The following is a 27,967-nucleotide window of genomic DNA, read 5'->3' as shown; positions in this document are numbered from 1 at the left end:
GGAGGCCTTAAAAACCACAGCAGAATCTCTGTTGCTCAGTCACTCAGTGCTACTGTTCTGAAACATCTCAGCAATTCCTGGTTCCTTCCTGTCTTTTCAGTATGTCTACAGATTAAATCAGAGGAAGCAAGTGATACTTAAGCAATTATTATAAGAACCTGCAGGGCTACAGCCTGGAACCATAGGGGTTCTGGGCCACTGACACCTCCACAGGAGGCTTAGGGGCGTTCCTGCAGGAGGACCCTGTGAGGCTGGGCCCAGGAGGATGTACCACCCAGCAGGACCTGAGTGGCAGCTCCTCAGAGCCCACAGATTAGCTGGCACTGGTACTTAAGACAGGAAGCCATGACAGGGAGTTGTCCAAACCACCATATAGATTGTCCGCCTGTCCTGCTTTAGACCCTGTGAGTGAGAGATCTCAGACTCCAGCTTCTGACTGTGCCTGCCTCCTGATGCTTGACTCTTGGTTTACCCTCCAGCCTATCTTAGGGTAGGTCTACACTTACCTCCGGGTCCGGCGGTAAGCAATCGATCTTCTGGGATCGATTTATTGCGTCTTGTCTAGACGCGTCTTGTCTAGACGCAATAAATCGATCCCGGAAGTGCTCGCCGTCGACGCCGGTACTCCAGCTCGGCGAGAGGAGTACGCGGCATCGACGGGGGAGCCTGCCTGCCACGTCTGGACCCGCGGTAAGTTCGAACTAAGGTACTTCGAATTCAGCTACGTTATTAACGTAGCTGAATTTGCGTACCTTAGTTCAAAGTGGGGGGTTAGTGTGGACCAGACCTTAGACTCTGATCTCCTGGTAATAGACAATGCTCCCTACTGACACCTGACTCCTGGTTTGCCCTGTGGCCTCTCTCGGACTCTGAGCCTCTGGTACCTGACTCAGCCTGACTCCTGCTCTGACCACTAGGTCTGACCGCCCATGACTCAGTCCTGATAGTTACCCTGCTGGTTGGATATATATGAAGAAATATTTGTTGCCTGTTGCGACTGTTTGGATCCCTCAGTCTGACAATCTTGAGGCAACTGAACTTTCTTCTCCTTCTACCATACTGCTGCTGTTCTCTCTCCCAGCCTCACCCCAGCGCCACACCCAAAACCTTTATCATGTTCTATCTGTGCTAATTGCAAGTGTTCCAGATAATGGATTAAGAGTGGGTGTATGGCTGGGGCAGAAGTCCAAGGCAGAGTTCCATGTAATAAAACAGTTTGACTTGGAAGCTGCGCACCATGAGTATGCAGTCTCAAAGGGAATGCTCTGAGCAAATATAGCTTCTCAGCTCATTCCCTTTTCCAGAAATATATTCCCAATAATTAGACTTGAGAGGAGAGCATCAATATAAAACTGCAATGCATCTTTAACTGGCTGCATCTGCTATCAACACAATCAAAACTTGAGAGATTCCTTCTCATGTGGCAAAGTAGCAAATTATTAAAATCACTGATCAGCTAAAACTAGAGTTGGTTGGAAAAATATTTCCATGGGAAATGTTGAAAAAAAATTCTTGTGAAAATTTTTGAGTTTTTTGATGTAAAACCAAAGCCATTTTTTCCAGATTTTATGATGTTAAAATGGAAAATTTTGCAGTTTTTTCTTTTACCCCCACCTTTCTCTTTTTCTCTCTCCTTTTTGCCCCTAAAATAATTTGCCACTGGAAAGGGGGGAGGAGAAAAAAATGGGAGAAAGAGGCAACCCCCCCCCCCACAAAAAACCCTAATCTTATCCAAATATTTTTTTCTGGTTTTTCATAGAAAAATCTGATTTTTGTTTTAGCATAAACAAGCCAACAAAAACTTACCTTGTAAAAAATTTCATTTAGGGAAAAAAAAAATCTATTTTCTGTTTTCAAAGGAAAGTTTTACTAGAAAATTTTCTATCAGCTCTAATTTAAACCATCAAAAAGAAGTAAAATAATGTAAATTTGAATCCCTCTCTCTGCCTCACCTCCTCCCTGTCCTTCTGTTCTGTCTCTCAAGGCACACAGCTGCCCCCCTGCCCCCTCCATGCACATCCTACCGCATGTCACTTTGGGTTGCACTCAGTCAATTGCAGGTCTATTCTCACCATAGGTCCCAGGGTACCTCTGGATCCTTTAAGACCTTGAGTCCCTTTTGGCCCCATCTTCCCTGGAGGGCCCGTCTCGCCCAGCTGCCCCTGATAGCCCTTGCTGCCCTGTAGAAGAGAAGTATACAGATTATTGACACAAAATGAAATAAAACATTAAAGAAGCAAAGAGATGAGAATGAAAAGGAGGAAACACTGGCAATGGGCTCTTACCTTCTGGCCGGTTTTGCCCTTTTCTCCCTGTTTGCCTGGTTTCCCTTCTGGTCCCTAGGAGAGTGGAGAAACCCAAGTAAAAGTTCTACCCAGCAACCATCGTGCGTGCCCCTAGCATGCTAATCGGAGCCCATCTCTGGCGATGGTAACAGTCCTTTTACCCCTCCAGTCCTATTCCCATAGGAGCAGAGAAGCAGGAAGGATGTGTAAGCAATAATCCAATGGACCATGAGGTGTGACAAAATAAACTCCCTTCATCAGCATTATGGCAGAACAGGAGCAAGGTTAAGATTGTTCCTGAGCTCCTCTGACATGAAACTGAGGCTTACCTACCACTTCAAGATGGAGAGATTTCTGCGCCAAGAAGGCTGCCTAGCTCTGGGGGAGAAGTAAGAAGAGGCAGAGTTTTCAACCTTCAGGTCACAGGTCATATACAGACTAGGACTCTGAAGACTGACAACCATCATGTGATGACAGCATATGTGAAGTATTTGGTGCACAGTGGAGTTCTGTGCTCAAAGATGCCCATGGCACCAAATATGGCATCCTAACAGGCCTCTTTGAAGAGACAGCAAGGATTGACTAAACATGGAGACTGTACAGTCCTCTCACTCTTGGTAGTGTCCCCGTCAGTTCATTGGTGGAGAAAGTTGTCCTGCCGTACTTTGTTCTATGCATAGAGAGAACTTTCACTCTCTCAGTCAAGCACCTTTCACCAGCAGTGAATACGTTTAAAATGGGTTTGGATAACTCTGTAAGTGCTGTTTAGTATAATGGCTTTGGAAAATGGCTGTGTATTGGAGCCACTGCTTAGCTAACTAGCATTCCTACTAGACTGGAAGTGTATTGACAATTACTGGTTTTATTTTCTACTTACCTGTTAGGTGTCTTTCTGCTCATTACACACACATTTTATCTATTTGTATTACTATTACAATTCACATGCATGGACATATATAAAAACAGACCCCATTACACACAGACCTATGTACAGTATATGGGAATAGACTTAAACACACAAATACAGAGGGACCCATGGACAGCAAGACACACAGATATAGGACTGCTGTTTACACCTATTCTCAATCTCTCACACAAGACCTGCAACCCATCCATGCACACAAAGCACAGGTAAACCGGGCTGTGGGAAGTCAGACACTGGAGCGTGAAAGGTAGTTAAATATAGCAGACTTCTAGGTCCCTATACTGCCCAGGATAGGTCTGGAAGTGCATGAAATGTCTGAAAGACAAGGAATGAGACAGTAATAGTTTCACAGGGATATCTCTCAGCTGGAAAACGGGAGCCCAGGGATTCAGTGTTTTAGTAGGAGTGCTGGTAGCTGTGGGCCAGGTGATAGACTGGATTTGACAGGAATTAACAGCAGCTGGACAATCACTGAAAAAAAGAGTTTGCACATTTGGGCAATTGGAACTTGGACTGGTACATATATACTGATGAAAACTTCATCTTCCTGTATTAGTCTAGCGGTTGTGTCCGCCCAGATCTCTCTCCGGCATTTCACCACTAATGATGCTGTGGAAGCAGATTGGTTCAATCGGATGTCTTTTGGCTAAACAAAAGTATCAACACATAACAGGCCTGGTCTCAGCTTGGATCTGACACATGTGCCTTAGAGGTCTCTGCTCCAAGAACAATTCAGACCTATTGCACTCCGTGAAGGAGTTGAACTAGCCCTTCAGTTCCCTGAATACAGAGACTCTGTTCTGCATGAGCCATACATTTCAAAAGAGCATCCTGAAAAGAGTGGCTATTAATCCTCCATAAAGTTATTGTCTCTGCTCCAGAATACTTGATTCCTTCTACCTGTTGTCTCCAGCCCATGAAACTCCCCTCTTTGTTCCACAGTTGTTTTTTTGCCAGAACCTCTCCAAGCCTATGCACTGATCAATGAGCTTAGAACGACAGTTGTCCCAGAAGTATGACAGCAGGTTGGACTACTGCTGCACTTTATCAGTGCTACATACCACGGGTCCAGTCTTGCAGTACACCCACAATTCATATTTGTGATGGGAATCTAAAGGAATCCTTTCACTGTGCCCCTGAGTTTGGAGGCAGCGAACTCTAGTAGCGAGAGCAACAGATGCGGAGTTGGGCCTCTTGAGTACCCATTCCCAGTTCTGCTACCAACTTGATGTGTGACATCAGGCCACATCTCTTAATCTCTCTGTGTCTCAGGCCTGGTCTCCACTTCAAATTTATACCAGCATAACTATGTTGATCAGGAGTGGGGACTCCCTCTCCTCTCCCCTGACAACATAGCTATGCTGACAAAATCCCCAGCATAGATGCAGTTATGCTGATATAACCACACTTCTGTTGGCATAGCTAATGTCGTTCAAGAGTCTATGCTGAGATAGCTATGGGCAGGTGGAGCTCAGATGTCCATAGGATCTGCTAAACTCCTCGGGCTTGACTCTTTCTTAATTGGGAGAGGGAAAAAAAGTGGCAGTATCTCCCAAGCCCCCTCACTGGTGGTGCCAAAATGAGCCAGCTGTCACTCACAGAAGACTGCGTTGATCTTCATACATTACTCCCTCTTTCTTTCTTCCATGAGCTGCGAAACTGTTCACAAGGTTGACATGTAAAAGTATTATCATTGAGTATCTGGGCTGGCCCCTGCTGAAATGAAAGGGGCAGTTCACACCTCTCAGTTATTGTTTTAGGTTCTGCAGATGTCTCTTGGTTGTTTTTACACTTAGTTCACTTTTTAGAGGCTCTCTCTGTAACCATAAGAGCCAGGAACTTTCATTTTAAAACAAAAAGTAAGTTTAGAATCTGGAGTGCAAGATGGCAGCAAGAAAGAGCAAATGGTGTGCCATACTACCACATACAAGGTTAATCACAGCCCTGCCTGATGCAACCCTATGGAGCTCAGCAAAACCATAGATCTCAGTTATCTGAAGGTTTCCAATATGCTTCCTTTGGGGGAAAAAAAATCAGGTTTGTCTGTCTGTCCATATGAGAAAACAGAGGGTAAAATCCTGGTTCTGCTGAAGTCAAAGGTGCCAGAATCCCACCCAGTCTCTCCAGCATGGTAGATGCTAGCGTCTTTTGCCAGTTCCCGTGCTTTTAGCTACTGATCTCTAGAGCAAACACTACAGTGATGGACACCATAGAGAAGCCCATAAATAAAAATAATTCACTCCAAGGTCTTTTTACTGGATTCAAATCAGCTGAATCTGATGGCTAACGAACTACACACTTGGTGATTTTTATTTTTTGAGAAAGTTTGTAAGCTTTTTGAAGGGTACTTTTGGTCATCATGTTGAAAATACAAATCCTCTTTCCAATTGTTCTTCCTCAAGTGGGATTATTTCTAAATAGAAATATCCCTTTAATACACTGCACTGTTTATCAGATCAGTAAAAAAATATTGCAGCATGCCAGCGCCTCTAGGAGATGATGGTATTTGTGATGAGACATTGTGAAGGGAGCATTTTTAAATTAAAGCCATACAGTGTTAGGTGCGCAAAAATATTTGCTTAAGAAAAGCAGAAATTACAATCTGTTGGTTTGATCATTTGAAAATTTCATTACAAACTTGAGAAAGAGCCATTTTTGCAGTTTTCCCCCTACAGGTCTGGGATATTTTTCAAAGGGTGGGGGGAGGGCTAGTTTTCCAGCTTTGGCAATGAAGAGTCACGCTTCTTGCATGGAATGCAAATAGAGAAAAATTTGAGAGGGGTGCAAAAACAAGAAAAGTCACGTGAAATATCTCCCTAACCAGGATGGTGGCACTTACACAATTCTATAGTTGAGGGTTGGAATTCACTCAGCACATGCCCACAAACCACGTAAGTCCCACTGCAGCTTCTAGTCTGAGGGCTTAAGTGGCACACTGGTTTTGTGCCAGCCTTCTGCACAGAGCTGACTTTCACCCTGTGACAATAACTTGCTTAACAGGAGGAAGCAGGTACTCTTGTTTTAGGGCCCCTCCTTCCTGGCTTTATACCAAAGTCCTTTATCTCATCAGAAACGTTTTGTTCTTTTCCAAAATGCCTTGAGCTATTCAATCCCACTGCCTTGTACTTCAGAACCAAGGGCTTCTTATGCTCTTAAGCAAGTCCTCTCCCCACATCACTCTTCACAGGGACTGAGCTCTCACTAGCCACATTAGAGTTAGTTTTGTAAACACTGATGTAATTTCCCAAGATGTATACAAGTCCAGTCAGTTCTTCATCTGGTCTCACTCCATCACTTTTCTCAGTAGGTTTCCCACCTCTTTGTTTCAAGAGCACATGGGTTGTTTTATTGCATAGTTTCCATGCTCCACATGGATACTTGAAGCAGTTGCTTATCTTATGTACGGGAAACTTTTGTTGATAACTAACGCCCACCCAGTTCCATGAATCCCTACATTGTACAAAGACAGAACACCACACTGCATGCACCAGCTGTTCCTACAATTTTCAGCCTGACTCAGCTCTTCTTGAGCCTGTGGGCATCTTTCATTATTACCCCCATTTAAGTACATAACACGGCTTAATGTATGAATGAACACATTGAGTGGCTGAACGAAAAACTGGGATTCACTTATTTAACTTTTTAATTTTCAGGCTGTATCTGGAAATGTGTGGGGATGACTGAAGTCCATTCAGGTACAATGTGGGGGAGGGATAGCTCAGTGGTTTGAGCATTGACCTGCTAAACCCAGGGTTGTGAGTTCAATCCTTGAGGGGGCCTCCTAGGGATCTGGGGCAAAATTGGTCCTGCTAGTGAAGGCAGGGGGCTGGACTCGATGACCTTCTGGGGTCCCTTCCAGTTCTATGAGATAGGTATGGCTCCATTTTTTTTTTTTATATATTTACAAGAATCCTTAGACAAGGAGAGAGAACACAGCCTATGCAACAGCTCTTTTTAGTCCACTATCTGTCAGCTTTTGGAGGTAGAGGAAAATCCACTCCCATTGTATAATTCACAGAGCATGACCAATGGAGATCTAACATTACAGCCCTAAAACCCAGCAGACTAAAACATTAAAAGAAGTGAATGGAGATCTGCTACCAAGAATGGGAGACTCTAAAACTGATTAAAGGCCAAATAGACCTGGACAGCGAAGTTCCAGTCTGGATCCAAACTTCCCAAAGGTGCGCTGGAGTTCAGATATTGGGGTTAGATTTGCCCTCACTTTCAGAATAATCATAGGTGGGTCAGCTTCTCAGGTGATGTTAATCAGCATGGCTCTATTGAAGTTGATGAAGATATGACCCAATTGACCCGATTTGAAATGGCAGCTGGAAGTACTCAGCACTTGCGGAAAACTTAGGAAATATGCATCTGGCGATGTAATACAGCGATGGAAGAAAGCATTGTAAGGATATTATCTCTGGTCCTGAAAAGCAGTCTTATAAGGGTGATGTACCCTACCAAAGCCCATGGACACAATTTCGATCCAATACTGCTCATTAACTTGCTCAGGAATATGACGGAGTATCAATGTAATTCCAATGCCTTTTGGGCTTCATTGAATGGAAGCCATTAAATCACTCCCTCTGATTAGAAATGCATCAGTTAAAGAGAAGACGTGATTGCTGTATTCAAAATGTGTATTGGTGGAGATGGAAAGAGCGAGGGGAGAAGGGGGGAGTATGGGCCAGTGGAACTGGGGATGGATTCAGAGGAAGTAACAGGGGTAGGAAAGAAACCAAAGGTGCAATAAAGGTAGCAAAGAAAAGTATGAAAAGGAGGAACCATAGTATGACCCATCCAATATCATGAGAGGACTTGGCCGGCCAGTTTGCATAAAGGAAAATGAAAAAACACCCCGTTGTTTCCTACTGCTCCGCAAAGTCTCCATATGAGAAGCTCCACTTAATAAACTGATCGAGAGAAGCCTTCCCCCCATATAGGACAGTCCACAAGTATTCAGGAAATTAGGAGATTATTGGGGCTGGGCACTTGAAGACATAAATGTTTCAGATTTACAAGAAACACATTTTGTAACCTCTCTGTCTAGCAGTGGTTTGGAGGAGGAGCAGCTCATGGCTGGATATAGGGAAAGAAAACAAGAAGCAACTGTTCTTTAAGGTTCAGAGGGCTGAATTTGTGACTATTGGGAAGCAGCAAGAGACTCTTTGCCCATGATGAAGAGCACTGGTAGAGCCAGATAGATGAGATTAAATGAAAAATATGATCGGGGAATCCTATAAAAAGAGCTAAAGCTCAGACTCGGAGACTGTAGCTAAAAGCTGCCATCCTGGCATCCTCTTGAGTTGACTTCCACAGCTTGACATTCTGAGTCCAGGTCACAGAGAACATAATGCAGGAAATGGTCTTCTATACTGAGAGCGCTGTCATGTAACTCCTGAAGTTTATTGTGGAAGCATCTACATGGTCAACAGCATGCGTGGTAAAAAGAAAATGTGGCCTGTTGGTCAGTGCTAGAGACTTGTAGCAGAACTCCTGGGTTCTATTCTGAGTTCTGTCTCTGACTGGCTGCGTGGCTTGGGCAAGTCACTTCTCTTCTCTGTACTTCTATTTCCCCAGCTGTAAAATGGGGATAGTGATACTTGACTACTTCACAGGGTGGTAGCTAGTGAGACATGATTAATATTTGTCAACAGCTGGAGAAGTGCAAAGCATCACTAAGTGCTCAACTGTGAAGCTTTCATACAAGGTATCTCCAGTACCACCACACAAACTAGCTCTTATTTCAAAAGTGGGGGACGGCAAGACACAGCATTTTAGCAGCATGACTCCCATTTTCTACAGTGAGAACTGTGTAGGTCAAATGCCTTCAAGCAGCAGGGGTTACAGTCTTCCTTTTGAAGGACACGAAGGCCCTGAGGTTGTGGTAGAGGTGGGAAATGAAATCTCTCTCTCAATAAGGAGTGGGAATCTTGGAGTAATGAGAGGGAGAGAGAGAAAGAGTGAGTCTCCTTAGTCTGAGTCAGGAAAGAGACTGTGCCAAGGAAACAGGATTGATTTCAAATTCTGGCTCATTTCAGTTCCTATTAACTGTAAATGAAGACCAGCTGGGACCAGCCCTCCTCCCCCAGAGCAAGATTCTCAGAGTGGAAAAGCCCAAGCAGAGCTGGCCAATTCATCGAAAGAAGCAATCAGCCCCTCTTTGCGGCAGAACGCCGAGCAGTCTCCCTTTGTGAGCAGCAGCCATGTGTGTCTGATGGAATGCTCCAGGTTTCTGAGGGGGAAAACTGTGAATCATCACAGGACTCTTGTTACTTGCAGGGCATTAGATTCCACTAGGCAGATTTGATGGGCTGAGTCACACATACCAAAATAGCAAGACAGCCCCCCCCCCCCCACAAAAAAACCCACCCAAACAAAACAAACACCCACACAGTCATTAAAAATGACTGTTTACAGTTCCAGATCAGAGATCAAACTGTTGCTTCAAGATATGCATTGACTATTAGAGCAATACTGAGAGAGAACCCATTGCAGCAGAGTTTGGAGTTGCATGGGGGTTGCAGCAGTGCTTGCAGAATGGGAGGGAGAGATGCCTGTGAGTTGCAACCACACCTAAAGATGCAGCTGCATAGACCCAGTTCAGCAAACCATCCCTACTGAAAGCAAAGCGTTTAAGTACATATACTTAATTCCCAAAGAATTGGGGCAGTATCTGGTGCTTTGCGTCCATCCAGTGATGACACTTACAGGCTTCAAGGCATATCACGTAAGAGGCAGTGTGACCTAATGGATAAACTACTTGACTGGGACTCAGGAGACCAAGGTCACCGAGCAGACTAGTGGCAGTCACTTCACCTCTTTGCCTCACTTTCCCCATCTTTAAAATGGGGATATGATACTGACGTCCTTTGGAAAGTGGTTTGAAATCTATGGATGAAAAGTGCTAGATTTTAGTGAGTTGCTCCACAGTCTGGCTAAAGGAGGTGGTGTTTTCAGCAGTACTCCTTTAAACTATGGCGCTCCATGTTTTCTATTTTGTGGATCGGTTGGTAATAGAGAGTCCCCTCCCAATGCTTCAATCCCTCACTGTATGGTTCTCAAACTGTTTCCTTTGGTAAGGGCTCCGTGGATGGTCCACAGGTGACAGTTTAACAGCTACCTGGTTTAAGAGAGACAGTCCTCAACGTCTTACCAGACATGCATAAGTTCTCCTTGCATTGACACGAAGTGGAAATGACTGTAGGATTGCTCTTAAGCAGCTTCGATGTTTGCAGTGAGTCAAACGCCATTCCTCGATGTGGCATTGCCAACTCTTGCAAGCTTCTTGTGCTCAGAATGAACAGACATATTCGATGACAAGAAAAGGAGGCACTTGGTTGCAAAAAATTCTTCAGTCACGTTTCCAGTGGCAGGAAATGGAAAAGAACAATGTAAGAAACCGCTATGGGGTAAATTCAGCTCCCAGTGACTCAGAAGAACTCCGCTGGCTTCAGTGGAGCATTGGTTTTGAGAGGAGTTACCCCAGATTCACACCAGCGTAATGAGATAAGAAACCTGCCACATGTCTAGTCTATAAAGGTATTGGAGTGAATCTGTGGCTTAGAAGTAGAAAATCAGTCTCAGCCAGCAAGGTCTGTTCCTTGGGGTTTTATTCTGGAGGGTGTGAAGTTGATGGATACAAGATATCAAGATGGTTTAACACACCCAGTAAATAAGCAGAAAAATAGCCTCATCTTGGGACAAACCCCCTTAGCACGAGCTCTTGCTGCTCAAAGATTTGTCCCTTGCTAACGATCAAATGGCCATCCTTAGAGAGGGAAATTCAGACCCATGCAGAAGGCTGGGAACAAAACCAAGGCACCATTTAAGTCCCACGTAAAGCTACAAAAGAAGACTTAAGCGGGGCGTAGGTTTTCCATTGTCCCTCTGCAATGGGCCGAGTTTGCTGTATTCCCACCAAGAAACTGATCATACCTTCAGTCCCCAGCCCTGGTTTGTTACTCCTACAAAACGTGGGCCAGGTCTAGCCAGGGAGAGGTAGGTGCCTGGTTTCTGGAATGCATGGATGACTGTTGGGCCTTGTCATGCTATTATATGAACTAAAAAGAGCTATTTGCCAGTCCTTAGAGCGGCTCTGGTCTGCTCGGCTGTGCCATGCTGACAAGCAGCAGCAAAGACCCACAGAGCCAGATCTTCAGCTGGTGTAATGGAGCTATGCTGATTTACACCAGCTGAGGGTCTGGCTCAAGGACATTCTGACCCCAGAGGTGGGCTGCAAATGACACCGCAGATGTGATTTCCGGTTCAAAGTGAAGATATATATATATAAAAAAAGTGAGGATTTAGCTCCCAGTCTTGCCATAAAATGAGGGATTTTCTTGTTTCAGATCATGTTGTATTTCATTACCTATGGGCTCTACAATTACTTTCCTGGAACTGTAACCCCCCCTGCTATCAGATATCCAAGTTGTACAAAGACCAGCACATTACGAAAACCACAGTGCTCAGCTCTGGAGAGCAGCTGGAAATCCACTACCATGCTCCTGCCAGTTGGCTTGGCCCTTCCACGCAGCCACAAGCTGATGAGCTGTTCTCAGAGGGAAGAGGCTGAAATGCTGGATTCTGTGTAGAGTGAAAAGAGAGGGGGGTTAAATAGGAACATATTCGAGGAGATGGGTTGCTCTCAGCTGCTGGCTGCTCATATCCAACACCTGGCAAGCTGCTGCTGTTCCTGGTTATATAATGGTGACTTCAACCTTTGGTTCAGACCATTCTCCGTTACGAGGAAGAGGATGGAACAAGCAGCAGGATTCTGATGGAGTGCACATTACCCTCTGGGCGGTGTCATTCCCTGCTCCAGGAATTGAGATGTACAGATGGCAAGTGAACTTGCCCTAAACACCAGCAAACCACATCCCTCCTCTTGCAGTGACACCAAAGTGCCTCAACCCTGAATTCAGTGTGATGCCATCCTCCTACCGCTCGGTTAGCTGCTGAGATGCTCTCTCCCTACCTCACTTGCGCATCGAACACAAAGACTCTGGACCCTATTCCTGCAGCATCTGCTCTGCTCAGAGAGCCTGATCACTGTACTTGGACCAGTCACCAGGGACCCTCATCTATCGCCACCCTTTGAACTGCAGAGGTTCAAAGTCTAATGAACTCCTGTGTGAGAACAGAGATACAGTGTCAGTTTCTTGCAGCTCAAACAAGCCAGAGATCTCACTAAGCAGAATGAGTGATGAGTCAAGAGTTAAATCACGGAGTCCAGAAAGGAGTCAGAGTCTCATTACAGTGAGGTCAGCAAGAACCAGTAGGACCCCAATAGAGGAAATAAGAAACCAGCCTGGGGCCCCACTATGGAGAAACTGACATGAGCGAGAGAGCAAGGGCAAGGGAAGTGTGCAAGCTTGCCTGAATTTCTAAATCTAAATTAAGAGGAGTACATTGGATGTTGCTTTTGGTTGTGTTTTAATTTGCTAGGGACTAACCATATCAGGCTAATATTGAAAAGAAACAAGTGACTTATCTGCAGGGGGATGCCAGGTGGGATTTCTTGCTGGGTGCAGTAGTACAATCCTTCACAGTCCTGGTGCTACACAAAGCTGCAGAATTGCTGGGGTGGGAGCTGGGGCCTTTGGAAGAGGGAAGCTGGAAGGTTGCTGGGAGGAAGCCTAGAGTGGGGAAGCAGCTGGGGCTGTCAGGGAGGAAAGGATCATACTTGAAGACTGCCAGGGAAGCGGGGGTGGAGCTGGCTGGCCTAGCCCTATCAATGGGAGGAGTGGAGCAAACTGGCTGACTGTACCAGGGAGGGACTGGAGCTGACAGGGGGATTTTGGTAGCAGCCGAAGTTCATTGGACAAAATGGCCAAATGACAGATGATGCATGAACATCACCCCTCCAACTGCCTGAAGCCCTTCTACCAGCCACAGCTGTCTGGGGCTCAACATAACACTTGGCTTGTCTCAGCAGCCAGGATTGTTTGCAGATATCCACTGGTTTGGAGATGTGGACAAACTTCCCCAAGTCACCAGACTGAGACTCCACCCACTCCTTTCACCTGCGATTTCAGCAACGAAAGGCCACTACACTGCCCCAGTTGGGCCACCTGGAGCCCAGACAGCAACTGTGCAACACAACAGCTGTGATACTGTTACCTTTATACTGATGCTGATTGGCCTTCTTTCCCAGTCTACAGCCTGAGAATTATTATAAAGGTGTCTACAATGTTACACCAAGGACATCCACACAAGTGCTGACCATCCTTAATTATACAAAAATCCTCCTCCTCCTATCCAAAACAGACATAATGCAATGCAGGCTCAGACAGGCAAACTGCTAAAACAAATCCTGACAAATCCACAAAAACAATGCAAGGCAGAGTTTAAGAAAGAAAACGGACGCATGTGGAAGGTGGCTGGAGTCCCCAGGGTCATGTTATCACCCATCTGTCATTTTTTCTTGACTTGTTCGTTATTTATACAGTCCCAGGGAAGGGCTAAAATTGGGTGGAATGGCTGAAAGGGTAGGTGGTGGTGTTACAATAAAGCAGGGTACCTGATAAGTTAGTGCCACAGAAGGTGGAATACATCTCATCTATAATCCTTTTGGTGGGGAGGGGACACAGATAATGTTGAAAAAGTATTAACTGACCAAAAGCTATTTCTATCTGGAAGGTGTTACTTGACTTACCTGAGATGAATTTGGGGAGGTCTCAGTCCAGCTCCCAGTGGATAAGTGTCCACCACACAATAATTTTAAATCAAGATTGGATGTCTTTCTAAAAAAATACACTCTAGATCAGTGATTCTCAACTGGGGATCCATGGCCCACTGGGGGGTCTGCAAGCCATTTTTCAGGGGGTCTGCCAAGCAGAGCCACTTGGAGCCCCAAGCCCAGCAGCTGAAGCTTGGAGTCCCAAGCCCTGGCACCCCGGCAGGGCTGAAGCCCCGAACCCAGAGCCCCCAAGTCCCAGCAGAAGCCACCTCATGGGGCAGAAGCCTCAATGCCCCCTCAGTTCCATGGGGCAGAAGTCTTGAGCCCCCCCCATTCCTCCCAGCCCTCAGGACTCCTAAGCCCCCCCTGCAGCTGAAGCCCAGAGCCCCCCCCTACTCAGTTGTGGAGTTTTTATAGCATATTGGGGCAGGCTCCGAAAGAAAATGGTTGAGAACCCCTAGATCAATCACAAGATACGAGCTTGATGCAGGAATTACTGGATGAAAGCCTATGACCTGTGTTATGCAGCAGATCACACTAGGTGCTCTAATGTTTCCTTCTGGCCTTAAAATCTATAAACTCAGCGTCATGGTTGACCTTCAGGGACCCCCTTAGTTTGCAATCTTAGCTGGGAGGCTGAGGACTGCGTGGCCCATAGAGACCAACATCCCTTTTTCAACCCTGTATGCGGTCCCTCCGGGATCGGGGTTGAGGCCACGTGCAAAACAGCATGTGTGGGGAGAAACTTTCCCTGCCACTGCTCCCTGTGGCTACCTGTTCTGTGGCTAAATAGAGAACTTCACTTTCTAGGGCTGTCAGCCCACCACTTTTCCCCAGGGCTGAATTCATGCACAAACGTTTTAATATGGGTTAAAAATAAACAAATCAATAACAGACCACTGATAACAGCGAGTAACCTTATTTTCTAAATTTGCTTGAGAATGTTCGTTACATAGAAACGTTGAGTTCTTTTACAAATCGAGTTAAAAATCAAAATATATGTACTGCTCGTCTGAAAGAAAGTTATCTGGAAACAGGAGCTACTGATGGGCTTTGTCACTTAGTTATATTAGACATTAAATCTGAACCAACCACCACTAATATCAGATAAAGTTTAAAGAGTGCCCTGTCCCAGCTGTCTCAAGTTTCTGGCACAGGTAACACGAGTAAGGGTCCAATCCTAATTGTTTCCTGGATCTCTTTTGTTAAGAGAAAGGGGAGTGAAAAACTCCCCAACAATCCTGGGTTTCATTTAGACAAATGGGATTTTTTGTAACCGTTGGTGCTGAAGTTACTGTTCTCAATCTGGCCAAATGGGAGACCGTGGAATGAAGCTGAAACATTGTTGGGACGGCTGCCTGACAACCCAGTAAAATCCTGCTGAAGATGCAGCAGCTATGGATGAAGATCTGTTTAACAACATACATCTAGAATATTAATTGGGATACCCACTACGCATATATAATACATACCATATATTATATGCACATAAGGGTGTTTGTGCATGTGTGTTATGTATACGCACTCTTCATAAATGCAACATACCCGCCCCCTGCAATATGTTTATATAATACATCACACCTATTATGTATAGATGTGTGTATATTACACACACTTTCTCCCTCCACCCCACCCCACCCAAGAAGCTTATTTGAGGAGTATGGATGAAATCACAGATGCTGCAGATGGGCCAAATCTTGAGGATCTCACTCAATTTTTATCCAGTCCTTGTGCAGGCAAAATTCTCAAGGAATTGTCAGGGATCGTTTGTTTGAGCCAGGGCTCAGGATTTGCCCCTATGTTAGCTTTTCCTGATGGAATTTTCATTGGCTTTATATAAGAACCTTCAAATGTCCTTTCGATTCCAGTATTCTTTAGCTGGCTGTGTCTGAGATGGCTTTTGTCACATCTCCCCCCCTAGTGGAAGGGCTGACTGTTTGTTTATATATCCCCCTTTCAAGCAGAGGATTTGAAGTTGGACCTCAGTTATCTCTGGTGACTTACATTTCTGGCTCTGTAAACGGTATTTTGGCAGAGAGCTGAGGAGGCTCTTAATAGTATCTATACATTTTCTATGTGGGAAGTTAATACAAAAAGACTTGCACATAAAGTTGCAAAAGAAAAACTGGTCTCTCATCCATCAGAGAACCTCCATTTTTATCCTTACCCCATTGGGTGCGGGAATATCAGCCTATGCAATGAGAAAGGGCCAAGAGTCTAGCAAAGAGCGATTTCATATCTGGGGCTTAGTTTGGGCTGGTTACAGAGCCATGTGGGTTTAAAAGAGCAGGCTATCAGAAATGTGTATTAAATATATTAGAAGGTGATATAGTGTTCTTAATAAAAAAATCAAAAGAGAGTGATCCTGAGCAAGGCATTTTGGCAATATCAGCCTTAAAACAACAACAAGAAAACCCCCAAAACCCCAACCAACCAAACCCCTCTCCCCAAACAAACAGAAAAAGGCACCATGTTCCCAGGCACAACTTGGCCGAAAACAAGCTCTGGAATCTGCTATATTTTATATGTTATACTGCAGAACTTAACACAGCCTGTGTGATTTTTTGTTGGTTCTTAAGCATGCACAATATAAACAGAGTAAACCTGCCAAAAATACAGAGCATGGCAGGCAATAAGCGAAGTTAAACAATAAGCAGTGCCTGCCCACAGCTGCAAAGGGTGCTGCAATATTTTTTACCATCCTTTGTCAGGTTGTATCTTAACTTAGTAGCCAGTGAATTTACAGTACCCTGGCCCTGAGACTACTCAGATGAGTCAGGGGTTACAGGATGGAGCCCACAGGACCCACTCCTGCAGTGAGCTCAGTGTGGATGCAGGGATCTGTTGTAGATCAGGGGTTTAGACTGCAAGCTCTTTGGGGCAGGGCTGTGGCCTTATTTTTCTGTAAAGCATCCAGCATATTTATGGTGCTGTATAATAACATGGTATTAAGCCAATATTTCTAGTTTCCAGTCAACACAATGCTCAACCCCCAACCTCAATGCAAAATATTAACATAAATCCAGGCTATTCCTGCTTTCCTCCCCCGCTGCCCCTCTGCAACAGTCGGCTTCCTGCTGCTTTCTTAGCCTGCCTCAAGCATAGAAGGAGAAAGGAGAACAGTTTCAACAGCTGTTAAGATAGCAGCCATCCAAGATCCTAGATACCTGACTCCACAGTTTCCTCCTATCCTCTTATAGAGGGTTTACAGGAACAGTCTTCAGATACTCAGCCCTCAATTCTTTCCATAGCTAAGAACATGATCACATACCTTACAGGAGTCCTAGCTCAGTAGAGAGGCGTGGTGAGTGATGGATCCAACACTATGAAATATACTTTCTGGCCACATAAAGAGCCAGATTTACATTATGTTTAAGCAAGAGAGACCAACTGGGAACTACAGTATTACTGAGGCCTGGTCTATACTACCCGCCTGAATCGGCGGGTAGAAATCGACCTCTCGGGGATCGATTTATCGCGTTCCGTCGGGACGCGACAATCGATCCCCGAATCGGCGCTCTAACTCCACCAGCGGAGGTGGTAGTAAGCGCCGCCGACAAAAAGCGGCAGAAGTCGATTTTGCCGCCGTCCTCACAACGGGGTAAGTCGGCTGTAATACGTCGAATTCAGCTACGCTATTCACGTAGCTGAATTTGCGTATCTTAAATCGACTCCCCGCTGTAGTGTAGATGTACCCTGAGAAGGGCTGGGCTCTCTTTTTAAGGAAAGATCATTCAGAAGTTGCTGCTCCCAATCCCAAAAGGACTTTGATCCCTGAAAAGTTCACTCTAACTATGAGTCTGGTTGACAAACCCTCCTTTGCATTTTAAACAAGAGGGTCTGATTTCAGTTACAAATCAGCTGAGACCAACATGCAGTCTCTGAGCTGTTTTATGCTGGGTTTCTGAAATCTGGCAAGGGAGGGATCTCAGAGCCCAGGCTCCAACCAGAACAGGAACATCAAAGCTACTGCTATTAGCCCCAGAGTGCAAGCCCCACAAGCCTGGGTCAGTTGACCTGACTCTGACGCACTGCTGCAGGATTTTTTTTTTTTGGAGTGTAGACATATGCTGATTAACTTGCCCACAGTCAAACAGAAAGTCTATTACAGAGCAGAGAAAGGACCCTGGGAAGCCCAGCCCTTCCCAGGCTAGCACCCTAGCCATTGACCTAACTCTTCCCCTGTGCCCCGGAGCTGCAATATTAACACACTTTAAGAGTTTTGGGTCACCTTATATTTAAGGAAACTTCCTTCCCTAAACAGTGACAATGGGATGTTCCATAGAAAATTCCATTACGCTCCAAGGCAACTTTCTTCTCAAATGGTGCTTGACCCTTTCTAGGTACTAATTTAGCATATTATGATGAAGTTCCAGTCATAGCCCCTCTGCTGTTGATAGACTTTGGTGCAATGTGTGTGCTGTGTCCTGTGGCAATTGTACTGCATCTATAGCAATTGACTATCACCTTCAGGCTACGAAGATGGGACGCTCCTCGTAGTTGTCTTTCTAAAAGAAAGCGAGTGTTTATTTCCTGCTGGGCTTAAATGAAGCAGAGGCCCAAAAACACACAATGTGAGTTTTCTCTTGCCCTCTTGATTATATGAGTCCGCCTTGAAGCCTGTCTTTTCAGATTACCTATAATGCAAGCACAGTCACGGATTCTAATAAATCAGCAGTGATCTGCTCCTGGTTAATAAGAAGAGGGGATTGTCCCTTAAACTTGTACATTTGTAACCTACTGTTCAGTGTACACTATACATCCCACAAACAGTCTGATCCACAAAGGACACGTTGTCAGATACAGCTCTTTAGCGCCTGATCCAAATCCCATTGAATAGCCTCCCACCGATTTCAGTTCTTTAGCTCAAGTTATTGAGGATCATATTTGTAGTGCTGGCAGGTCCTGGGTTCAGTCCCCACCGATGACCAAGATGGCAATCATTTCATGCGCAAATGTTTAGAGTGATTGCCTGCACAAATGCTTTTCACCACTTGGTTTGGAAAGGGACATTATTGCATATTCAAAACTCAACGCATGAGAAAACATATCACCAGTGTGCAGAAATTACAGCTGGCCTAATACTTATTCCAAGGACAATTCACTACTTGAGATGTACCAACTGAACCGAGTGCAATTTGTTGGGGAGGAACATTAATCACCTTGGCGGAAAGAAACACAAGGACAGGCAGACAAAGACAGGCAAACTGGTTTCTCAAACTCACTCGGACACCTGTGATTCCGGGATATCCAGGAGGCCCTTCATTTCCCTTCAATCCTTCGGCACCTTTTTCTCCTCTCTCTCCTTCTGGGCCTTGCTCTCCTTTGTCTCCCTGCAGAAGAGTGGAGTATGTTTGCTTTTCAATACCAACAAAGCATAGATCATTGTGTATGACTCTTGAAGAAAAAAAAAAAGGGAGATCAGAGGCTGAAAGCAAGAAGACAGAAGGAAGCTGAGTCATAAAGTACTTGACATTTAATGCAACAGGTTATTTTAAAAAACTCCCTTAGCCAGAGAGATAGGACCTCAGCCACAAGAGAAGATGGTTTGAATTTTTTGCTTCTCCCACAATGAACTGAGCAGGAATCTCCCACATGGAAACTCCTGGGTCTGGGATAAGGATATGAGGCAGGCAACTGAGATCTGAAAGAGAGTCTTTTGACTCAACCATAAGCTCCAGAAGGCTGCCAGAAGAGGCTGTGGGAAGCACCCCAGGCCCCGAATGAACACACTGCAGAGCAATAGCATCTTACCCCCTTGAAAGATCAGCAGTTATAGCGCTAGATGCAAAAACTTGCATCAAGTTGCCATGCTCACAATTGGTGCCAAGTATTTTATAGGTCCAATAAAAAGGGCCCAATTCTGCTCTCACAGCAGTTTTACACTCAGGTAACCCAACTGACCTTGGTAGAGTTGCTCCTAATTTACACTTGCATTAGTAAAAGCAGAATTGTGCCCATTACATTTTGTGGTTAAACAAATATTTGTGCAACCAATAGCAACCGTTCCATTATCCAGAGAAACATTTGGGTTGGGAGGAACTGGAAGCGTTCAAGACCACTTGGAGATGAAGCAGCAATTGATGGCACGAAAAAAATCATATAAGGAAGGACTGTTTGATCTGACATCCAATGATAAACAAAAATAACGAAGCACAGCACATAGTTTAACTAGACTGAAGCAATAAACCGCAAGAGACTGTTGTGGGATTGGCCAGTTTTACTTTCCGTGGCATGAAACTGTTGGCCTGTGCAGACGGACAGGCTACACAAGGATAGAAATCGGGATTGCAATCCAAAGGTAAGATTTGGAACAGCAAGAGAAACAATGCAATGCAACAATGAATAAGGATTTGGGGGTCCCGTCAGGAAATGGGGGGGGAGGGACTTGTTACTGGACTCGCAAATAGTGATATGGGATATGAGGCTGTTGAGGGCTTTAGGACAATTGTTGATCTGCCTGTGGAATTTCAGACTGGTGAAAATCTGTAAGGAAGGAAGAATTGAATCTGTAGAAACGGAAACAAACAAAATAAGTTGTTGACCATCAGTTTTTGAAGAAGAATGGGACCTTCATAGAGATCTGTAAGAAGTTCCTGAGGTGCACCAAGAATGCAGCTAGAGATTTGAAACCTGAAGGATCTCTTGTAAACAAGACTTTATACAGGTTTGGTCTGACAGCACACGGACGTGAAAAATCAGCCCTTCTGGCTTGCTGTTTTCATTAGGTAAACTGTACAACTGATTGTTGTGTAACTGAAGAACCGAAAGGGAATGCCAAAAAAGAGAGAGAACTTTATGCTATTAGGCTTTTCCTATAGTAGACTTTATTCCAATCATAAGAACGGCCATACTGGGTCAGACCAAAGGTCCATCAAGCCCAGTATCCTGTCCTCTAACAGTGGCCAATGGCAGGTGCCCCAAAGGGAATGAACAGACAATTATCATCAAGTGATCCATGCCCTGTCACCCAATCCCAGCTTCTGGCAAACAGAGGTCAGGGACACCATTCCAAGTTCCCCAGTGTTGCTAATGCAAGTTCAGCTCTACCAATGGTTGCAGTACTTCAAACCATCTTCACGTAAGGCACCCGTGGCAGGTGGTGTTTAGGTAGATCTGATAAAATCTGGCCATGCAATGGTGCTTAAAATGCTGTTGGCTACCTGTAACTCCATTTCTAGAGAGGGGGAAAGAGCTGGAACTAGGAAAGAATATTTAAAGTAGGAAGGAGCTTTCATTGTCACTTAGGACTCATGGAAGTGGAAGACACATATTTTTGGACAGAAGAGAGCACTGGCAAACTGACTAATTATGGGCTTTGCCCAAGCAACAAGAGATGTGAAGAAACCCACTAACAGAAAAAAGCAAGTGTTGAACTTGTTTCCCATGGAGATGCTATTGTTGAGACTAAAGGGGACATTGTGTGAACAAGAGGAAGCAAAGAACCTTTCAGGATTGAAAGGAAAAATTACAGTAACAGAGTCAAGAAGGGAACGATTTGGTGTGAGACAGATGTGTGGTCAGATCCAATGCATAATACAGCAAGAATGATTACAGGGAAAAAGGTCACCCACACCTGCTGTCCAGCTGTAACTTCTTTGTTCAGGCTCTAGAGACAACAGCTTTAGCACGGAGGTGTTTAAGATTAAAAGCACTGAACAGAGCACAGATCTAACTTACTCTGTGGGGGATTCTCAGGTTCTTGCCTACAGTTAGGATAAACTTTGTAAATAGTTTTGCAGGGTAGTTCTTTTAATGCGTGTTTGTGATAGCACCCAGCCCACAATGGGACCCCAATCCTATTGTAATACAAATGTAATGATGCTCCAGGTTAGTACATTTCTGGGGATTGAACCTGGGATCTCTGGAGCTAAGAGCAGAGCCGAGCCTCTACTGCTTAAGCTAAAGGATCGGTAATTCAGCAGATTCATAAACCTCTTTATGTGTCCTAGCCACTGGAAGGGGACAAAGAGCCATTGTATTAGTGTGTACTACACAGATGCTACCATAGCTCAGGAAGGGTTAAATGAAAACCATATCAATGGGGAAGAAAAGCTAGAGGCCAGAGAAACACTATGATGGTCTGATGGCCGATCAGAATGGTCCCTTCTGACCTTAAAGTCTATGATTTTATGAAGCCTCCACTTGAAAGGGGCAGTGAAGGATGCAGGTTTAAGGATTGCTTACGCAAGAGCACAGGAGGGTTTAAAGGAGACAAAGGAGATGCCCTGGTCGATTCCTGAGACGGCTGTGGAGCTATTGGAAGCTTTGACCAAACAAGAAGCATAAAAGGTTTTTTTTGAGACCCAGTTGACTCTGGCTCAAGATGGCATCTCTAACGGAAGAAATAAAAAACCTCTTTACATTTCTTCCCACCTCAGGTTGGATGGCAAGGGAAGAAGGTGTGGTTCACTTCCCACAGTCTGGATTGCAGGTAAGTCTGTGCAGAAAGGGAGAGGGAGGGATGGAAGGAGCTGGTGGGAGCCAGAAATGTTATGGAGACTGTTTACCACCCCGCGTGGGGTGGATGAAAAGAGGGGACAATACAGAAATCCCTAACTAGACAGCAGAGCATTATGCTACCATGTAGTTAATGTGCTGCAAGAAGCCATGGTTAGTCTCAAACTTGGCTAAAAGTATCTACAGAGGTGATCCTTGCAGTTTCCAGGATAAGCAGAGCCTGGAGTGCACATGGCATTGGGAACTAGTTCCCACTACCGGCTGATGATGGAACAGATACGCAGTCTGGGAGAAAGGCATCTGATCGGGGAGATACAATGACAAGCTCCGAGAGTCCTTGGACCAAGGAGGTTACAGCTCATTGATACAAACCCTAAGCTGGAGGTGGGGGATGTGTCACATGGGGCCACTAAGAAGCAAAATGAACCTGGAAGTTGATACAAAGATGTGAGATACTGCCTGGGAACCCCCAGGATAATGTTGGGATTGTTCCTCCTACTGTAGCCACTGTGTGGGGTAGGGCAGAGGATTGTTGAACATGAGGGACGGGAAAGGGGTCTGGGGTCAGATGACCAGGGTAGCTTGTGTGACAATACTTGCTTCCCTTGCCTGTCTGCAGAGGGGGAAGGAGCATGGTCTGAAAGTGGCTAAATTTGTGAGAAGAAAACCTACCCAACAAAAAACCATACTGAACCTTTACCTTAACACCGTCTGGCCCAAATGGGCCGCTGTCCCCTACCAGGCCTGGCTCTCCCTGCAAGAGAGAGAGACAAATAGACTTAGGACAGTCTCTTCCCTTTTTCTCATGCTTTTTGCAGCCAACACCCTTCAGAGGAGGAGTGACTTCCCCTTGCAACAATGTGAGCTGAATGTTAAGGGTTTCCAGTGCTGATATTCTTGGTGTAGGATGGTTATCTATACTGCCACACGTGGGCCAATAGGTTTTGTTTATATCACCATATTTTAGGACTATGCTATGAAGTCACCCCATCCTGCTCGGTATCTCAAAATTGATCAAGAGGAACAAGCCCCCACTGTTCCAGGCTTTCCTTCAACAGTCCCCAACTCTGACCCGCGGGAAGTCCTCTCTCCCCTGGATAGAGCAGGGAATTCAGTCTCTGTGTTCATGCAACCTGGGGCGTCTCCATATTGCTCTAACAACTGACCTCAGTCTGGAGATCAAGGGACAAGAAACACGCTTCTAGTTCAATCTCTGCATTCATCCCAGCTCTGGCTCCCGCCCCACTTACGCATACTGTACCCAGTGTTTTCCTTGTTAATGCTGGCCTTCAGCGAGAGTCCTTTCCTGTCACTTCTAGGTTACACATACCCAAGTCGTGAAGAACTTGTGAACAGAATAGACTTGTTTTTACACAGCCCCTTTCATATTCATACTGAAAGGAACTTTAAAGCACTTTGCAAAGTAGCATGTCCAGTTGTGTCGTCACCCTGTGGACAAGTGGGCTCATTGGTAGCTCACATGCAGCTATCTGGTTTTATTGTGAGACTAAATGGCCAGGATATTAGGCTAAACCTCTACCCTGTTCAAAAAAAAGTCCCTTGTGATCTTTCAGTTTCATCTGGACATCTCTTAAACAGGCCACTGATCTCTGTTGCTATCCAGCCCCTGTCACTGTAGTATCAGAGTAACTGATGAACTTAGGTTCACAACATCCCTGGAAGGGAGGTTAGTATTTCCCCCATTTTGCAGACTAGGATCTGAGACATAGAAGGATTAAATACCCAACTAAGTCCATAGCCAAGCTGGGAATTGAACCCAGAGCTCCTGAGTCCCGGTATAGTGCCTTAACCCCAAGGCTATCCTTCCTTTTACAGTACCACATTCACCCTCCTGCCATGCCACGATCACATGTCCACGGGCTCACAAGTCCCAGGGTAAGACCCGAATCCATGATCGGCTGTCCCAGGCAGCTATCCGCTCAGTCACTGCAGATACACAATGGCCCTTCCAAAGGCTGGAAGTCTACCCTCCCCACGCTGAGGAAGCAGTGCATTGTCCATTTATACAGCCAGTTTGGTCGAGAAGCCACAGTTTATCTGCTTAGCCATCCACATACATGTAATGAAGAGGACTCCAATATGAAGCTAACTCTACTTACTCTTTGACCAATGAGGCCTTGTTCTCCTGGGACCCCCAGCTGTCCAAGATCACCCTAAAAACACAGAGGCACAGAGTCAAGCTGGTGACAGTGCTAAATGCATAGGATGAAGATGATTTCTCCCCTCCCTCTCCCCCTGACCCCCCTCATTTCTTCCTGCATTTTGACTCTTTCTTTATCTGGTCCTGTTCAAAAACGGACGTCTGTCTCAGAACCATCCTCACACCCAGACATTAATCAGGTACCCAGCATCACCCCGACAGCAAGCTCTAAGATGGCATGCACCTTACGGGGTGAATCTGACTGATATGCAATAGGCCAAAGAATCAGCAGTGACTTGCAGGTGTCAAAAATCAGTGGTGAATGCTTGCAAAGACTGAACCAAAGGGAATTACCCGTGCACCTTACGGCAGGAAAGGATTTCATGCTCTCTTATCGGGAAAGCAACAACACCAGGACCCAGGGCACAGTAGTGCTCATAACAAATGTGCAACTGGAGTGATGAGAAGGAGAGCGGACATGTCCCAGCAAACAGCAGTATGATCTTTGGCATGACTGAGAGGTGCTGAGCATTTCTAGATTATAGGCAGCATAGAAAGGAGCGAACTGGACATAGTATTAGAGCTGGCAGTTATGTTGATATATTTTGGTGAAGTGCTAAGTATAAGGAGGATGCAGCGTGCAGCTGTGGGACATTAGATCCAGATCAATTTGTCTGTTTTGCAATGAGCAATGTGCAGGAAATGTTCATTTCCTTCCCCGTCCCATTCACCTCACTTTGAAACTCCAAGCATTGTTCTAAAAGTTAAAAATTGATATTGGTGCCAGTGACGTAGTATTATGTTTACAGAATGCCTGTCACTACAGAGTCATTTTTGAGCTATATACGCACATGACCCCACTGAGATACAGCCACTTCTGGGGAGGCCAGCATTCAACCACAACAGTAAAGGATGTGGAAGGTGTAAGAAATTTTGACCAAGGACGCAACTGTATCCTAGTGGTGTGCTCCTCCTTTGCCACCCTACAGCTTTAGATTATACAACTGTATGCAACTACTGCTCAGAGAGTCCTTGGATGTTTACCAAGGGAGCAACTACTGCTTGGAGATTCCTAGAACATCTAAATACCTCCAAGGTTGGAGAGAGAGCAACCAGAATCTCTCATGCTCTGAACCAATGCAAGGACTCATTGCACTGGAAGTGGCTAAGTGGGAGCTGTCAGCATCTCTGCATTATCAGCATGCTACTCTCCTTCCTTCCCTCCCTCCCATCTCTCAATCTGGGTCAGGTGCTAGGATATTCTCCGGGCGTTCAAAAGCCCGCTCCCAGGAACCACCATTTCGAACAATACGTTCAAGCTCAGCCAATGCTCCTCATCAGGCTGGCTCAGCTGAGGCAGCCTGTCCAGAGAATACATGCACCGCCCGCCTTCCTGCTTGTGATGGGAGCTGGAGAAGAGCTGCTCCTGTAAATCCTGCAGTGGGGGATGCCGGCAACCTGAGCGGATCAATGGCATTCTATTCCCAGGCAAGGTAATTAGGGAGCTGAGTGACAGGCAGAAGCGGCATAGCTGAAACGTTAAAGGAGTATCAGGACTCCAAAGACACAGTCGCTCGAGTGATGTGTCAGAAGGTTTGCCAAAGAAAACATGGCGAGGAATGGGGGTGGGGGAAGAATGGCAAAGAGGAAATTGCATTTAATCCCAAAAAACAGGCTGTTCAAAGCTCCCTGGCACAGTGGCATCCCTTCGAAACTTAAATGGAGAATGGAAAACTTGTAGAGATCTTATTCAAATAAAGAGAGAAAAATTACACTCCTCCTCATCCAGGAGAGAAGGTGCATTCACAGCTCTGTGACACTGCACCTGGCACTGTGCGTTGTGCTGTATTGATTAAAAATGACAGCTAGTTAATTGATGTGTGGGCATGGAGGGGCTATATTTAAATTCTTGCAGAGCAGGAATTTTTTTTTTTTAATTTTTTTTTAAAAGAGAGAACTCCATATCAGCATTAGCAGAATCCAGCCCCCATTTCAGGCGCTCATCATCTTAAACCCAGCATTGGGAACCCCAGGGGGGAGGGCTTCTTTTAAGGCATTTATATTCCTGGGCTCTCCCATACAGAGACAGTTCTTGTTTCCAGACTAGGTTACAGCCCGACTCTGGGTCACCTGGGGATCCTCTTGCAGGTTTTGTATCAATGCCTCAGCCCAGCTCCTGCCTGTGAATCGGCTGACTGGATTATGTAGATCTAACTGGGTTTTTACTGAGACCCTTTCATGGTTTCCCTTCCTTTGTTTCCCTGCATGCCCAAAACAGAGGCTGAAGCTTCCTGCATTTGAGCCTCTTTACCTGAGATCTCTAGCGGCCCACACAGGGGACTTGAGGAACTGGAATTGTATAACCAAAGGGCTAAAGTGTTCTCCCCCCCGAACTGTGTCACTAGAGAGCTCTGTGGCTGAGAAACATGTAAAGAGCAGCTGATGTGGGGTTACCCAGCCGCTCCCCTCCCTAAATACACCTATCGTTAGTATCTATCTTTAGCCGTCTGACCTTGCTCACTGTAACTAGGCAGACTGCTCACAAGCCCTGCCGGGGTCCTCTGGGACTCCGGTGTAACAGCAGACTCTTGGTAGGAACAAAAGTTTCTGTTATCTCTCCGCTCTGATGGAGAACTTGCATTAAGTGTTTTTCTTACCTTCATGCCAGATTCACCTGGAAGGCCAGGTTGTCCCATTGAGCCAGGAGGTCCCTGGGGGGGGATGGGAAGGGGGGGAGGAAAAGGCCATTGTTACTCCGTGCAGAGCAAGATCAAAGAGCAAATTCCTTTAGCAGAGCACTTTGGGGATAGAGGAGCCCTGGTTGCAGTGTAATTACCTCCCTGGAGCTGGCTCAGGGTACACAGAGCCAAAGAAAAGGCCAAGAACCCCTCTGTGTCCCGCTCCCACAAGGGCCTTTGTTTTCTCTCATGCCTTTCTTTCCCTTCCCCAAGCCTGAAACGAACTCTCTGACCCTGTTTGCCAGGTAGCCTCGCTTGAACTCCCTCACTCTAACTCCTCCAGGCTTTGGGTTCCCAGTGCGGATCTCTACCCCACACCAGTTAAAAGAAAAAAAGGAAGAAAAGAAAGAGCACAAAATACTTAAAATCAGCATAAAAGGGTTAAATAAAGACATTAACACAATGGGTCACAAATAACTTCAACCACTTAATACTTTCCCTTCTCTGCCCCCTTATCTATCACTTGGTTCTGTCTTTAACTCAGATTCCAAGGCCTGGTATATGCCCAGTTTTTGTACTAGTGTAACTATTTCAGTTATGGTCAACTCCTAATCTGGATGCAATTATATCAGTATTAAGGAACCTTATACAGGTGGAGCTTATTCCCCTACAGGAACAGCTATACCAGTATAAGCACATTTATACTGGGACAATTGCATCCACACTGGTGAGGGGAGGTGTTGTGCCACTTTAACTATACAAGTGGCACAACTT

The 27,967-nt window shown here is 45.5% G+C and overlaps 1 protein-coding gene across 9 annotated transcripts in view; it reads right to left on the bottom strand.

Annotated features, from left to right (window-relative positions):
* Positions 1-27,967, bottom strand: part of LOC117867266 (collagen alpha-1(XXVII) chain B-like) — a 261,780-nt gene that overhangs the window by 34,014 nt on the left and 199,799 nt on the right. For all 9 annotated transcript variants that reach the window (XM_034752150.1, XM_034752151.1, XM_034752154.1 and 6 more), the window contains 6 exons: positions 27,173-27,226; positions 24,475-24,528; positions 23,055-23,108; positions 19,120-19,227; positions 2,286-2,339; positions 2,073-2,180 (listed from right to left, as the gene is read on the bottom strand). In XM_034752150.1, coding sequence (XP_034608041.1) covers positions 2,073-2,180; positions 2,286-2,339; positions 19,120-19,227; positions 23,055-23,108; positions 24,475-24,528; positions 27,173-27,226 — 432 coding nt within the window. The remainder of the gene's footprint in view (positions 1-2,072; positions 2,181-2,285; positions 2,340-19,119; positions 19,228-23,054; positions 23,109-24,474; positions 24,529-27,172; positions 27,227-27,967) is intronic.

Source organism: Trachemys scripta, chromosome 17 (genome assembly GCF_013100865.1).
Source record: "Trachemys scripta elegans isolate TJP31775 chromosome 17, CAS_Tse_1.0, whole genome shotgun sequence".
NCBI lineage: Eukaryota > Metazoa > Chordata > Testudines > Emydidae > Trachemys > Trachemys scripta.
Note: the sequence above shows the minus strand (reverse complement) of the source record. Positions and strands in the feature narration are given on the sequence as shown.